The 15457-nt window shown below is 38.2% G+C and overlaps 1 protein-coding gene across 1 annotated transcript in view; it reads left to right on the plus strand.

Moving 5' to 3' along the window:
- The window catches only part of LOC134796271 (ATP-dependent RNA helicase DDX42), a 44305-nt gene extending 32096 nt beyond the window's left edge, over window positions 1-12209 (plus strand). Inside the window, exons 13-15 of the mRNA XM_063768317.1 lie at window positions 8649-8758; window positions 9515-9647; window positions 11920-12209. Of these exons, the coding sequence (XP_063624387.1) occupies window positions 8649-8758; window positions 9515-9647; window positions 11920-12045 (369 nt within the window). The 3' untranslated portion in view covers window positions 12046-12209. The remainder of the gene's footprint in view (window positions 1-8648; window positions 8759-9514; window positions 9648-11919) is intronic.
- The last annotated feature ends 3248 nt before the right edge of the window (window positions 12210-15457 follow it).

The following is a 15457-nucleotide window of genomic DNA, read 5'->3' on the forward strand; positions in this document are numbered from 1 at the left end:
GGACGGACGGACGGACAGCGGAGTCTTAGTAATAGGGTCCCGTTTTACCCTTTGGGTTCTTTCTTCTTAGTCGATTCCTCAAGGCTGAGGGTCGTGACCATCAGGAGTGCAGTTCTTCACCACCGCTCTCCAAACCCCCCTGTCTTGGGCCAGCTGTATTGACCCCTGGATGTTGACGCCCGTAGCGTCGCGTATGGCATCAGACCACCGAGTTGGAGCCCTGCCTCTACTCCTTCTCCCTTCGACGCACCCAACCAGAACGAGCTTTTCAAAGCTGGACGGGTCTTGGCGGGCCACATGGCCAAAGAAGGTCAACATTCTCTGGAAGCATGTAGTTGAAAGCCGGGTGGTAATATGTAGCTCTTCGAGAATAGACGCGTAGGTGCGGCGTTGCGTCCAGGATATGCCCAACATTTTGCGCCAGCACCACATCTCGAATGCGTCTATTTTTGCTCTCACACGTGGCTTCCATACCCATGTCTCAGAGGCGTAGAGGAATATGGAGAAGATAAGGGTGCGCACGTATGGAACCCTAAAAACCGTAATCTAACATAAAAAAAAGTTTGTGCGTGATAATAGTGAGCAAAAGTTTACCGCGTCTGTTCAAGACTGTATATGTTATATGTATAATTTGGTGTAGTGCTATCATCATCATATCAGTCATCTGCTGGACATAGACCTCAAAGGATATTCTCGACGATCTTCGAGCTATCATTCGACATCTGCCTTCGACTTTACCAGATCTTGTAAGGGCCTTATCATACTGAGTTCTGTACGCGATCATCCAAGGACCTTTCTACCCCGCCGGCGAGAACCGGTATAAATAATCTGGTAAATAATAAGTACAAGGACGTGCTAATATATTCAGGACATCACGATATCTGAAGTTTCAACTACACAAGTAGTAAATATTAGTTTCTATTAAAATGGGATATGAAGTCACACGCACTACAAAAAAGGGTTGTGGTTGTATCATGGAACACATATCTCATGACTTTTTTAATTATGGACATGAGGACAGATATGCCCATAGGTGTGACCCGTGTAAAAAGAAACATATAGAACAATAACGCTTTGAGGGAGAAATGAGAAAAAAGAGGGAAGAGGAAATGGAAAAGCAAAGAAAAATAAGAGAGAAAGAGTTGGAGGTAATAAAATATAAACGAAATCAGCATATCAATAAATTGAAGTTAATCCCTGAAAGTGATAGGATATTTATGAAAGGCGTCATGAAAAAACTGAAAGAAATCACTGGAGTGTCTAAAAGGAAAGTGGTGCTTTGTGAATTTGGCGAATTTTTAATTATCAGAAAAGAGAAGAAGAGGTGGACGTGTGATAGAGCGCGTTCTGAAGCTGTGGACTTTAGTCTATGGGACAGTACTACGAGTTTAAAGTGGAGTTACATATAAACGGGCAAAAACTATGGTCTGTATTTTTAGGTATTTAAAAAAGAGTAATCAAAATCTACCCTCAAATGGCTTCTTAAGCCAGTTGAGGGTAGATGAAAACATTACAGGATCAAATAATGTAGGTTAAAGTCAGGTCTTTCGGTGACAGATCCAGGTGGTTTTGTATTTGGTTGGTTAATCAATAAATGTTATAAGTTATAACTACCCGAAAATGTACAAATTATTTGTTTACTTTTATTTAAGTACCTAAAGATACAGAGTAAAACAATTTTCTTCCTACCGAGTCGCCGTTATATACATTTTTAAATCGTAATAACAAATGTGACTCATCCTTATTGTGTTTTTACTTGTCCGTTATTAACAATTAATAAATACCTAGTTAAAATAATAATAAATTTGTTTTATGATTTATTTTATTTTATTTTATTTTATTTTTTGATCTTATTTTATCCCAGTCTCATAGTCCACCCAAACTTCAATCCATAGACCGGTATACTGTTCTCTTTTTCTACAATAGTCCCAATGCCTGCTGAGACCGGTTCATGGGTGTCTATTGTTGCACCTGTGAACGGGTTCCAGCAGGCGTTCTACATGACATAAAAGCTCTCCAAGGGGCCTCTACGTGTTGGATCTGTGTCCCCACGCAAGCCTATCAAAAAACCGGGATTATAGACCCGTGATATCCAAGGAGATACAAATAATTTGTTTTATGAATCTTAAGACTGACAAGCATCTTGTACCATTCTAACTATAGTTGCATATCGGTTGCACCGCCAAAAGCTTCGTTTGTAAATTTTCCCGCGAACTTCAAAGTGTTTATCTATCTTTTTCACGCTACGCTCTTACGCGATAGAGATGGAAATATACGACCTTCAATATTTGATTCTTCTTCTTTTTTTCGTGTAGAGGGATCAAACTTCTTAAAACTAAATTTTTGTCTGCCAATGCTTTGCCACTTCCAGCCCTCGGGGTGTAGCCCTGTATCTTATTCCTTAATTATCACAAAGATAAAACGTAGCGAAATGGAATAGATATCATGTACATATAGAAAAAGTGATCAAGTCCTCCAAGAGGCAAGGGATCTAGTAATAATTAATAGACAAATCTTAATTTATTCCCCAGTTGTGTAAATTCTATCGTGTAGTGTTAATACAGAATAGGCAAACGTCCACTGTGCCAGTTCAAAACGATATATTTAAGACCTACGCTCGTTGAAGGTACAACTGTGGATGTGTTTAGTGCTCCAAGCATTCCGTAAAAGAGTGCTACTTTCTGGGACGTAAGAAACTTCCTGCCGCGCACAGAACTATGGAATTAGTGATGGGTAGGACATCAATTTAAGATGAGTTTGTATGAGTACCTCATTTTCTAAAATGAGGTGTTACAATGTCTTACTTCAAATGAGGTGAGGTACTAGCATATTTTCAGCGTCGACTATTCTATTAATCCAACGGGCCAATGGTGACAAAAATATTTAATGTATATACATATTTATGTATTCATCACTTCCTTTATAAATAAATAAATAATAATAATTAAGGAGTGCAATTCTGGAGGTTAAGAATATAACTTATAGGAGACAGATCCCACATAGTAACTTAATTTGCTGCTTTTCTGAAACTTGATCTAATTTAGCTCTTTTTTATTGTTAGATTGTTTAGTCCTCCTCCTTGCTACTTGATATAATTTTAAGTATAATAATCACTAGCGAGAGCGACCCGCTCCGGCTTCGCACGGGTTAGCAAATTATACATACACCCAAACCTACCTGAAGAATCACTCTATTGATAGGTGAAAACCGCATGAAAATCCGTCCAGTCGTTTTTGAGTTTATCGCGAACATACAAACAAACACACATACAGACAGACGCGGCGGGGGACTTTGTTTCATAATATGTAGTGATATATTTCATAAGTCTTGTACCTATTAACCATAAAACTACCACATTTTTAACAAACTAAGGAGAACAAATTCAATATTTTCACAAGTCATTATTATATAGAAGTGACAAACTTACCACCTCAGATAATTTAACAGTAATATCATCAATTCATCAATATGATATTAAACAAAGCACCATTCGCGCCGGCCGCCGCCGGCTACATTTACATTTCATTTTTTCATGCAAAAGGCACCAAGGAAGATCCGCGGGTAAATTTAATGGCGAAAACGATGTCCATATTTTGTTATTTTGGTATAATTATAAGAATTATCACTAGGTATTAGGTATTAGAGAACTAAAATTAGCTACAACGACGTACGAATAAAATAAATATAAATATGTCAAAATCATAAACGTTTACAAATAATGTTAATAAAAAGTATTGCAAATTCAAATCGTTATAATTTACATCTACATGTTTATTTTACCTATGCAAATTATACTTACTTTTTATTTAATAAACTTGAAACTTATTGAAATGATCATATATTGTGTACGCTACAGTAATTTATTTCAATAATATTTTAGTCACTAAAGGATTACTGTTTCTAAGCAAGCTTCGTAAATGCCTCTCTGGTATACAGAGTGCGTACCGCGATCCATGTTCGTCATGTTGCCTCCCTGTCACACTTACGTACGAATTTACAAGTGCAACAGAGAAGCAACACGTCGAACTTCCTTTTGGTGACTGATTCCTCGCGCCATTTTGACAAGTAAGTTAGGATCAAAAAGGCTTAAGATGTATGAAAGCTTGCAGCGCTTACGCTTGTTGTCTTTCGTGTTTAATTTTTAACGTATTTTCGGTGGTGACGCGAGGCGATATTGAAGTACGGCGCGTGTCTGTCTCACTCCCTCTTTGGGTATTTCTAATTCATTGTTTCATTTTGAAAGGATTTTTGAGGTGTTCATGTCACAGAGAGGCAGTGAGTGGTACAAACTCAACGCATTTCTCGGTGGACCTTTTGTCGTTGCAATAAGGTTTGTAGTTCGGCAGTTGACAGTGGGGGCCATTACTCGTTTCTTCATTTGAGACATTTTGAGTTTTGAATGTCGGCGAGCAGGCGAGCACCTCGTGCCATCCAGGGACTCTTTTGCAAGTTGTGAGGAGTGTATGAGTTTTTGAGGTTCGCGAGTGAATTTGAAAGGATAAGAGTTTTTTGAAATTTGAAGTGTGTGAATGATTTGTGGCAAGAGGTGTTTGTGATGCGCGCGAGTAAATGAGTAAAATGAATAGAGGAGTGAAGTAAGACATTTTTGCGGTATGAAGTACTGCGACAAATTAACAAAATGAGTGGTACAAATGAGGTGCCTCGCGAGTGAGCGACTCAACACTATATGGAATAAACTGTAGCCCGTGGTATATCCGGACCGATACGACCGTCAAACCTTCAAGAAAAGCGCGTACTCCCATCTTAAGGCCAGCAACGCACTTGCAACTCTCGTGGTGTTGCTCTGGTGACGGTAATCGCTTACCATCACGTAATTCTTCTGATCGTTTGCCCCCTATATCATAAATAAAGATCTATAAATTGTTAATACAGATGTCAAAGACAATGAAAAAATCAACGATGATCAACTCTGGCCAACGTGGGACTCCAACCCACATCCTTGGATTTATAATTTATAGATTGTAATAATGTGGTACGTCCCACAACGAAAAAAGGAAAAATATATTAACATAAATAAAGATAGTAGCAAATTATAAAGCGCAACATTGATATCATCATCATATTAACCTAAAAATATCCACTGCCGGATAAAGGCCCCCTATATATGATCTCTTCAACGATCGTGTTGCAATCTAGACCAGACCAGTGCATCTTTGCATTGAGTGATAGTTACTACAATGGGATTTGAAGTCACACACACCGAGACGAAGAGCTGTGGTTGCGTCATAGAACACATATCACACGACTTTTTTTTCACTCACGACGAACAGACAGCACATTATTGTGAGACATGTAAAACAGAAAAACTTGAAAGAGATATAAAGGCAAAACGAGAATTGATTGCCAATTCGCAAGCAAACAGAAAAAGGGAACAGGAATGGTTTGAAATGAGAGAAAAAAGAAAGCAGGAATTCAAGGAAATGAGAATAAAAAAAGAACAGGCAATGGTAAAAAGAAATCAGCACATAAATAAATTGAAGTTGATTCCTGACAGTGACAGAATATATTTGACAGGTGTCATGAAAAAACTGAAAGAAATAACTGGGGTATCGAGAAGGAAAGCGATACTTCGCGAATTTGGTGATTTGTTGATGATAAGGAAAGAAAAGAAGAGGTGGACATGTGATAGAGTACGTTCCGAAACTGTGGACTTTCGTTTATGGGATCCTAGTACCAGTATGGGGTGGATAGGGTACGAATAAAAATTGTGTAGTGCTAGAGACAACAAGTAGTTTTGACAATATTAACTTAAAACGCTTAATTTTGTGGTCTTCATCAGCTGATTCACTTCACCGAGAGGAAATGCGCTGTAGGTATGCGTATAATATCTGAAGAGTTCCCTCGCTTACACGACTACTAAACTGTAGCCTTAACCTCTAGCGGCCCACCATACAAGAAAAATTGCCAGGCAAATTTGAATTAATTGTCTTAGAAAATAGAGTTGATTTTGCTTTGCTTTAAAATCAAACAAAACAAAAGCAACTCTGTTCCATTTAAAAAGGATTCAAATTTCATTGGAGGTAATTTGTACTAGTATTAGGACATTGAACCCCAAGAGGCTAGCACGAGTGCGCCGTGACAGTCTGTCTAATAAAAACAGTTAGAGAAGGACGTGTAGCCTATCTTGCGTGTCAGACACTGTCGCGGCGCACTCGTGCTAAAATTGCTTGATGATTATTAGATAATAACAACTATTAAAAAAAAAAATAGCAAATCGCTTCATCCGTCTTCAAAATATCGGGGATCAACATAAAAAAAAAAACCAAGGAAATGAGAACCTTCTTCGAAATGTTGAAAACTTTATCAGCGTCGCGTACATGGAATTATTTATTGTATCATTATCTAATGATATTTAATAATGATACAATAAATTTAATGATATTAGATAATGATACAATACATCTAATGATACAAACTGAAACTCTAGGTCCATGGGGTCCCAGCGCGCATAAGTTGTTCGCAGAAATCGCGAAGCGTCTGGTTGACGTAACTGGTGACCGAAGAGCTGGCGGCTACCTCGCACAACGTATCAGCATTGCGATACAGCGAGGAAATGCCGCCAGCTTCCTTGGTACAATGCCTCAAGGGCCTATTTTAGATTTAAGCTAGTTATTAATTTCGTTTAGTAGTACCACTGTATATATATTGTATGTAAATAAATGATTTGAGTTCTAAAAAAAAAAATGATACAATAAATTTAGAATAGAATAGAATAGAATAGAATAGAAATACATTTATTTATGACAAACAAACACAGATGACAAAACATGTTGACAAATATACAGTGAAACTTGGTTAAGTGGGACCTGGATAAGTGGGAAACCTCAATAGCTGGGACTTATGGTGCGGTCCCGGCACTTTGGCGCTGAATTACCTCTGTTAGTGAGAAAAAACAGACCTCTATAACTGAGATTAGTTGTTTCGATTTTATAGTGAAATTTACCTCTATTACTGAGACAGAGAGTGTATTTTACCTCTTTTACTGAGACTATATTTGAAAGATTACATTTGCTTCATTGTTTTTTAGAATGTTATAGGAATTGACCTCTGTATCTGAGATAACGTTAATCTATGACCTCTCTAACTTGCACTTTAGTCTAACCGAAAAAACCGCATTCGGTTAATTGTGTCTAAACGACTTCAAGATTTATTTAGCTAGTTTGAGTAAGTAGTTAAAACTATCGAAACGAAAAACCAAAAATGAATTTTCATTTACTTAAGTTCTAAGACGCAATGAAGTCCGTTTTAAATTTAATTTAACAAAATCCATCCTTTGTAGAAGTAGAATCATTCAAAGTTAATTCGAATAAAAATATGAACAGACTTAAAAAACTATTTAAGGACAATAATTATTTTACCTTTATTTATTGTTGATGATTACAATTCATACATTCCAAAAGTTGACAAAATACCTTATTTACCACCTCTATAACTGAAATAACCTCTTTTCTCATCTCTATTAATGGAACACTCTATAAATGAGACAGAAATTTATTTATACCTGGCTAACTGAGACCCTGTGTAAGTGGAAAACCTCTTTAAGTGAGACAAATTTGCTCGTCCCTTGAGATCCCACTTATCCAGGTTTCACTGTACAATGTATAACATTTAGTGAAAAATGCCATAAAAGGGTCACAACTCAGCATGTAGCAGGCAAAGCCAGCGCTGTTCTTCCGTTGTAACCCAGGCGCGCATATAATTTAATGATATAATATCCAATGATATTAGATAATGATACAATAAATAATTCCAGCAGCAGCATTATCATATGAGCAGGTCATTATCTAGTGATATTAATTAGATAATGACCTGCTCAGATTATCATTCATTGTTATGTTTGAGTTGAGTTCTCTGATTAAGGTGTGCAAAAAATGGATTAGTGTTATTTTGTTTTCGTGTCTCACTCTGGGGATAGGAAAAAAAAACATTTTTTACTTACAAGATTTTTTAGTCTCTACAATATGCGTGGTTTTTAGGGTTCCGTACCCAAAGGGTAAAAACGGGACCCTATTACTAAGACTTCGCTGTCCGTCCGTCCGTCCGTCCGTCTGTCACCAGGCTGTATCTCATGAACCGTGATAGCTAGGCAGTTGAAATTTTCACAGATGATGTATTTCTGTTGCCGCTATAACAACAAATACTAAAAAGTACGGAACCCTCGGTGGGCGAGTCCGACTCGCACTTGTCCGGTTTTTTATTAATGTTGGATAATAGGCTACCTATGTGGTTTATTGATGTAAAGCTAAAATATACCCTTATATAGCCTTTCTACTTCTTACTAATTGTATGTTATTTTTACTATGTCTTTTTGTACAATAAAGGGTTTACTACTACTACTATAATCATAAAAAATAAACTATACAAATTTAAATCTAACCAATCCACTTGGCCGGCGGTGACTATTACATGAGATAATAGTCACAGCCCGCGATCAACAGACATTGCCGCCTCACATTGAAATTTCGCCTCACAGATCCAGTAGAAGATTTTTATTATCAAACAATTAATCAATATCAAATTATTTATTGTTGGTTATGAGTTACATATTTGTTATGAGTTACAATTATTTAAACACTTAGGTAATAACTCAGGCTTTCCGTAGAGTAACGATTGTTTTTTTTTTGCAGGAGGTCCCTGAAGATCTGATGCACTTAGCGATGCAGTCCGCGTGGTTCCGCAAGTCGCGCTTCAAGAAGGGCAAGGGCAAGAACCTGAACATCGGGGGCTGTGGTCTCGGGTATGTGATTTATAATATTTTGATTCAAGCATTTTTTTTCTTTTGCCAGTAATTAGAATTTAAACCTATTATTCCAATGGAATTGGAACTAGAAATAAATCATTTAATTAATGTCAGAGTGGAAAAAACCGTCTATAAGGTAAGACCGTCTATAATCATATCATAATCATATATTTTATTCGCGATAAACTTAAAACTAAAATTACATACAAAAGTATAACGATAAACTACAATTGGCCTGATGACCGTAACAAAGAATCATGGAAATAATGGTTTCAAAGAAACATATATGTTAATATGATTCTAAAAAATTACCCTATCTCAGTATAAACATTAGGATTAGTATTTTCAATAAAACAGAAGTGCAAAATTCTCCAATCGGCCATTTTGACTGAAACACCAATCAGAAGCGAGCCAACCCGTGACGTCATCAATCCATGACATATTTCTTACATGACTCTTTTTTCCTAACTCTAAAGGCTTCGTCACACAGGCGCCTTTTCCGGGCGGGGCGTGAGCGGGGCGTGAGCGTTTTATATGTAAGAGCGCGCGCGCCCCGCTCACGCGCCGCCCGCAAAACGCGTCTGTATGTCGGAGCCTTCACACTTTTCTCAAATTATAAAAAAAAACCATATACTCCACTTACATCCATTACCGTCATATTATATGACATATTATATGTCCATGTCTTCCATTTTATATGTCGGTATTCCCTTTATTTGAATTTGATTATTACACCAAATTATTTTATTTCAGATATAAGGAGCGGCCAGGGCTACCAGCTCATACAGACGAGCCGACAGTAGCGCCCCCTACTGAGAAGGCGGGCGGCCCCGCTACGGACCGACTGTCGTCACTCAAACAGGCTTTCCGCTCGCAATATAACCAGGTTACTATCAATTTTCTAATCCAGATTAGGGTGGTATTCCACCTGTCCAATATGCATTGCGTCTCACTCTCTCATTAAGCAACATGTGAGACGCAAATACACATTGGACCATGACATTATATTGGACAGATGGTATACCATCCTTACTATCATATCCTCCGAAGGCCCACTATACTAAAAATTGGCTTTACAATCAATAGTGGAGAAAATCAGTTGAATTTCTTTTGTTTTGAAATGGGACGAAAAAAAATGTCATCTCTGGTCCAATTGAAAATGGTTTAAATTGTAATGATGTACATAATTATAGTTGGTCAAGCAGATCTTGTCAGTAGAAAAAGGCGGCAAATTTGAAAATTGAAGGCGCGAAGGTCTCATAGAAGATTTGAATTTCGCGCCTTTTTCTACTGACAAGATTTGCTTGACCATCTATAATATCACGGGTCGGACCGTGGGGGCTTACGGGGATATGCAAAGGTACTTGGTATTGGTACTTCACTCTTGAAGTTGCGTCATATATTGTAAATGATTGTGACCGCAGTTGTTACGGGTTTTATAAAAACCTCGTAGTCACTGTTTGCCTCTCTTTCTAAAAACGTATTCGCGAATATAGTTGTTAGAAAGATAAGAAAACAACACAACGCAAATCTTTGGGTAGGATACTAGTAACGCCATCTGTTTTCTACTTGCGTAACTGAACCCATTTGTTAATCAATTATTTAATTACTTAATTAGTACTTGCGTTTAAATGACAACCATATGTAATCGAAGCACTTTACTATTATTCTAACGGCAATTAAAGACCTGTGAAGTGATGTGCTTGGTATTATTCTTATTTAAATTATTTTTTTTAGAATTTAGAACTGCAGAGTTTGCTTCAACGGGTAGATGTCGTTAGCTCAAATTTTGGACTAAATATTAACTTAAAAAAGACCAAAATTATGACAGTAGGAAAGCCACAAAAGTCAGGAACATCTGTAACAGCTGATATAGTTGTAAGAAATCAGGTAGTTCAAAGAGTCCAGTCTTACAAGTACTTAGGATGCATTGTAAACGACCAGAGTGATCACAGCGTCGAAATTAAATGTCGAATAGAACAGGCGCGTAATGCGTTCATGAAGCTCGGACATCTTCTCTGCAACCGTTCGTTGAGGATTTCTACTAGGGTGCGTCTAGCACGGTGCTATGTTTTCTCGGTTCTTCTGTACGGAGTAGAATCGTGGACACTGACCGAGAATATGTGTAAACGCTTGGAGGCTTTCGAAATGTGGGTGTACAGAAGAATCCTGAAAATATCATGGACGGATAGAATAACTAACGAAAGAGTGCTGCAGTTAGTAAATAAAGAGGTCGAGGTTTTAAAGACCGTCAAAAAACGCAAGCTACAGTACCTTGGTCATATCATGCGAAACGAGAAGTATGAACTCCTTCAACTCATTATACAAGGAAAGATCCAAGGGAAAAGATCATCCGGACGAAGACGTAACTCATGGCTCAAAAATCTCCGAACATGGTTCAAACAGAGCACACGCTCATTATTCCGCGCAGCTGTGTCTAAAGTTCGTATAGCCCTCATGATAGCCGACCTCCGGTAGGAGATGGCACTGGAAGAAGAAGAAATTATTTTTCGTTTAGTTTCAAAGGAATGAAAGTTAATTTATAGGGTACTAGTAACGCCATCTATGCTCAACGTTAAAACCCAAGATGAGTTAGTTGCTAATTACTAGTACTGTAATTAGCATAACCGGTGTTTTGGGTGGATATTTACACTAGCCAAAAAATTAGGTCAAAAACTGTAAAACAGAAACATTTTTAAGATTACATTACAACCAATTTTGAACACATAGTTGCGTAACTATATTTAGTTCAATTTCTAAGTACATTTGGCTTACTACCTATTTTAATTAACCCGTAATTTGGTAATTCAGGTTAGAGTCTGTGCAGAAAGAGAAGAGTCAATACATTCCACGACTCTTCTCTTTCCGAACAGACTAGTTATGGAAGATCAGTAGGACCTAACACTGAACACTTTAGTAAATGAAAGTTTGGTCAACTATACCACACTAGCTTCTGCCCGCGACTTCGTCTGTGTGGGATGGTGCTGATGATTAATAAAAACGACCCTATGCCCTTCTTCCGGCTTCAAACTATCTTAACACCAAACTTGATGTAAATCGTTACAGCGGTTTAAACGTGAACATGTAACAGACACACAGAGTTACTTTCACAGTTATAATTATTAGTAGGGATTGACAGTCTGTATTTTGTTCCCCAGTTCACCGCCTCATCCGACCACTCCTGGGAGCAGACGCTGCAGAGCAGCATCCAGCCCGGCGTCAACGCGCCGGCGCGGCAGGAGGACCGCGTGCGGAAGAGCGGCAAGCGCAGCCGCTGGGAGTAGCGCAGGGGACTATTCTCGGACCGATATTCTTCCTTGTCCACGTTTATTTCGGAGTACCGCAAGGCAATTTTGGGATCGCTATTGTTTCTCGTTCACAGTTTATGTCGGAGTACCGCAAGGTAATATGGGTCTGTTGTTATTCCTCATTAATTGGTGTCGCTCAAAGAGTTATTCTTGTCCCGATATTGTAGAATTTAGTAGACCGGTAAGCGCAGTCGTTTGGAGTAGCGCAGGGTTGCACTCTCGGTATTGTACCTCGTTTTTTGGAGTACCACAAGGCAATTTTGGGACCGCTACTATTCCTTTTTCATACTTATCTCGGAGTGCCACAAGGCAACATTAGCAACATAGGACCAATACTGTTCCTCGTTCAAGTTTAATGAGTGCCTCAGGGCAATCTTGCACCGCTATTCCTCGTTACTTGGTGTAGCTCAAGGAGCTTGTCTAGTGCCGATATTAAACAGTCAGCAACTGAGATTTGCTAATATGAATGGAATGGGTTAAAGTCACATCACTAATTTAAGAGTGGCAATGACATGTGAAATTGTGGATTCACTAAACTTGCAAATTGTACCAATCTCAAGTCGGACTGTTTTCTAAAATTGTGTATGTTGATTTTGTCTGTAAAACTTAGGGCATTGTGGTGTTATCTATAAGTTTCCATTTCTCGAGTACCTAATAACGGGACTAACTAGTAATTTTTGAAGTAAGATTAATAATATTATTTCACGTGTTTAAATAACAAAAGGCACAATTTTGTAAATATGTTGTTTGTTTGTTTCAAGTATAAAATTCGATTCGATGTTGTGTATAAAATTCTAACATCTATGAGTTATATGATCACACATGACGTATACATGACTTTTATGAAATAGGTCCCAAGTATTAGAAATGTAACCTTGTAAATGAATATAAGTAAAACAATGAAATTAAAAACTTATTATAATGTTACAATTACTTTCGGTAGTGGATATATAAATCAATGGTCGTTCGAAACTTTAACCTAAAACCTAAACATTTTAAAATAAGGCACATATTTGATAGGTAAGTTTTAAACTACAAAGATATAATGATATTAAATGAATTGATATACAAAAAAAAACACGTAATGTCTAAGTATAGAGTGGGTTTATAAACTAGTAACTCACAGTACAAAATAATAATCCTCAAATTGTGAAAAATTATTTTGATATTCGATAGTTTCGTCTAGGCCTATTTCTACAAATGTAGAAGTTGCAGAAAGTTGTATAAGTTCTAGGAAATTTCAGGAAAATTTCACAGGAAACGTGGGAAACTTTAATTATGGGAATGGAAAAAATCCCCATACAAATAATGAGTAACTGATTTTTTTCCATATGGAAATTTCAAAATCACAACACCTTATAAAACAAAGTCCCCCGCCGCGTCTGTCTGTTTGTTTGTATGTTCGCGATAAACTCAAAAACTACTGGACGGATTTTCATGCGGTTTTCACCTATCAATAGAGTGATTCTTGAGGAAGGTTTAGGTGTATTATTTGTTTAGGTGTGTGTGTTTGGATATTTTCTGACGTTACATTAGTACGGTCTAGGTCTAGAAATTTTAGCACTTTGTAAAAAAAAAACAAAAAATCGGTGCCAGATTTACCCCTACACGAATACCTAAGGAATTTATTATAAACGGTACAACGATGCCTTATAAGTAAGTGTGGGCTTGTGTATAACATCGTAGGACAGAAATATTGTATGTGAATGAATTGTTAATTTAACCCTTATGTAAATAATAATAAAGTCCTATTTCAAGTGACCTTGTGTTTCTTTTATTCATTCAACCTTTATACCTTTTTTTATTTTTCTCTCACATCGAGTGATGACAGTTCGTTTTTATACAGGTGTTACAAAATATGCGAGGATCCGTTTAAGGGCAATATTCGGTAGTGATTCGGTATCGAATTCTGATAAGAAAAAGTAGAAGAAACATTTATTGACGCGAAAAAAGATTTTTCTGTGGAGCAGGTCGTCCAAGTCCACCCTCCATACTAGTACATCAAAGGCCAACATTTTTTTAAATTATTAGCGTATTTATTTCTCTCATTTAGCTATCGTGATAATTTTCTATACCTATACGCATTTTAGCTCTAAAGTCTAATAGCAGCTACTCGGATGACGTCCTCACAGGCACGAAGCACACGCCAGCCTAAGCTCCTGGTCGCCTTCACTGTGGCCCCGAAACCTGGCCCCGCTCAAACAGTATTACCAGGCTTAGGGGTCGCGGTAGGGTTGCCAGATCGAAAGGCGCTATTATCGGGAAAAAATATCAATTGTTCGGGATTTTGGGAATTAAGTCGGAAAAAAAAACCATTCAAATTAAAGTAATTGTATTAAAAACAACGATAATTTTCCATTATTGGCACTACGTCAGCTGCTCAGGTCTCCCGCCACGCGCGCCCTGCGCGCGCGCTGGCGCGCTCGACGCGGGTCGCTCGCTCGCTCGACGACAGTTCGGAACTTGAAATTATTGCTTTATAACGAGAAGCTGTTTTTCGGGACACTTTACACTTTCCCCAAACCCCGACCATCTGGCAACCCTAGGTCGCGGGGTTGGATAACGGCCGGTAGTGATAAAGCTGGCCAACACCAGACACACAGTCGTCCCCAAAAAGACGCGCGAACGACCGCCCCAGGTGGGGCGCGCCACGATCCAGACCCAGCAGAGCTCAGAAGAGCCCCCTCACACCCCCTCAAAAGGGTGTTGAATGACTGCACTACTAATAGCAGCTACAATTTCCCTTCGAAGGCTATAAGTATAATCGCGTGTGGAAGTGTTAATGATATGTACACATAAGTTCATTTCCAAGTGCGGGCTGGCACGGCATCGCGATTGCATTTGCAAAGCTACATTTAAAGCGAAATTCCTAAGTCAGTTAAAGTCTAGGTTAGATCGTGAGCATGCCTGAGTGCAAGTTAGGCTTAGTTTCATTGTGTCCTGTACAGTACTGTAGGTGGTTGATAAGATAAGCATGGGTTCACTGTGAGAAAGTTGATGTATCAATCAAGTAAATTATAAATGCTTGCCAAATAATTGTCAGGTGTTATCCAGAATAAGTTACTTACTGGTCGAGCGGCAAACTACCTCGATAGAAATGGGTGCCTTTCATCTCTTGGTTAACAATCTACAATTACCTACAGTAGGTAGGTAAGTACCTACATATGGTGCTACTTTACCGCCCTAGTGCGGTAACAAGCATAATACGTGCTTATGCCGAAAAGGGCCATATGTATTTACTGTAAAACGTACAATTCACGTACGAAAAGGTAATTCGCAAGTCGTGTCGATCAGAAATGAGGAGATCCGTAGATGAACTAAAGTCACCGACATAGCCCACCGGATTAGCAAGCTGAAGTGGCAATGGGCAGGTCACATTGCACGCAGA

The sequence above is a fragment of the Cydia splendana genome, chromosome 13 (assembly GCF_910591565.1).
Source record: "Cydia splendana chromosome 13, ilCydSple1.2, whole genome shotgun sequence".
Classification (NCBI taxonomy): domain Eukaryota; kingdom Metazoa; phylum Arthropoda; class Insecta; order Lepidoptera; family Tortricidae; genus Cydia; species Cydia splendana.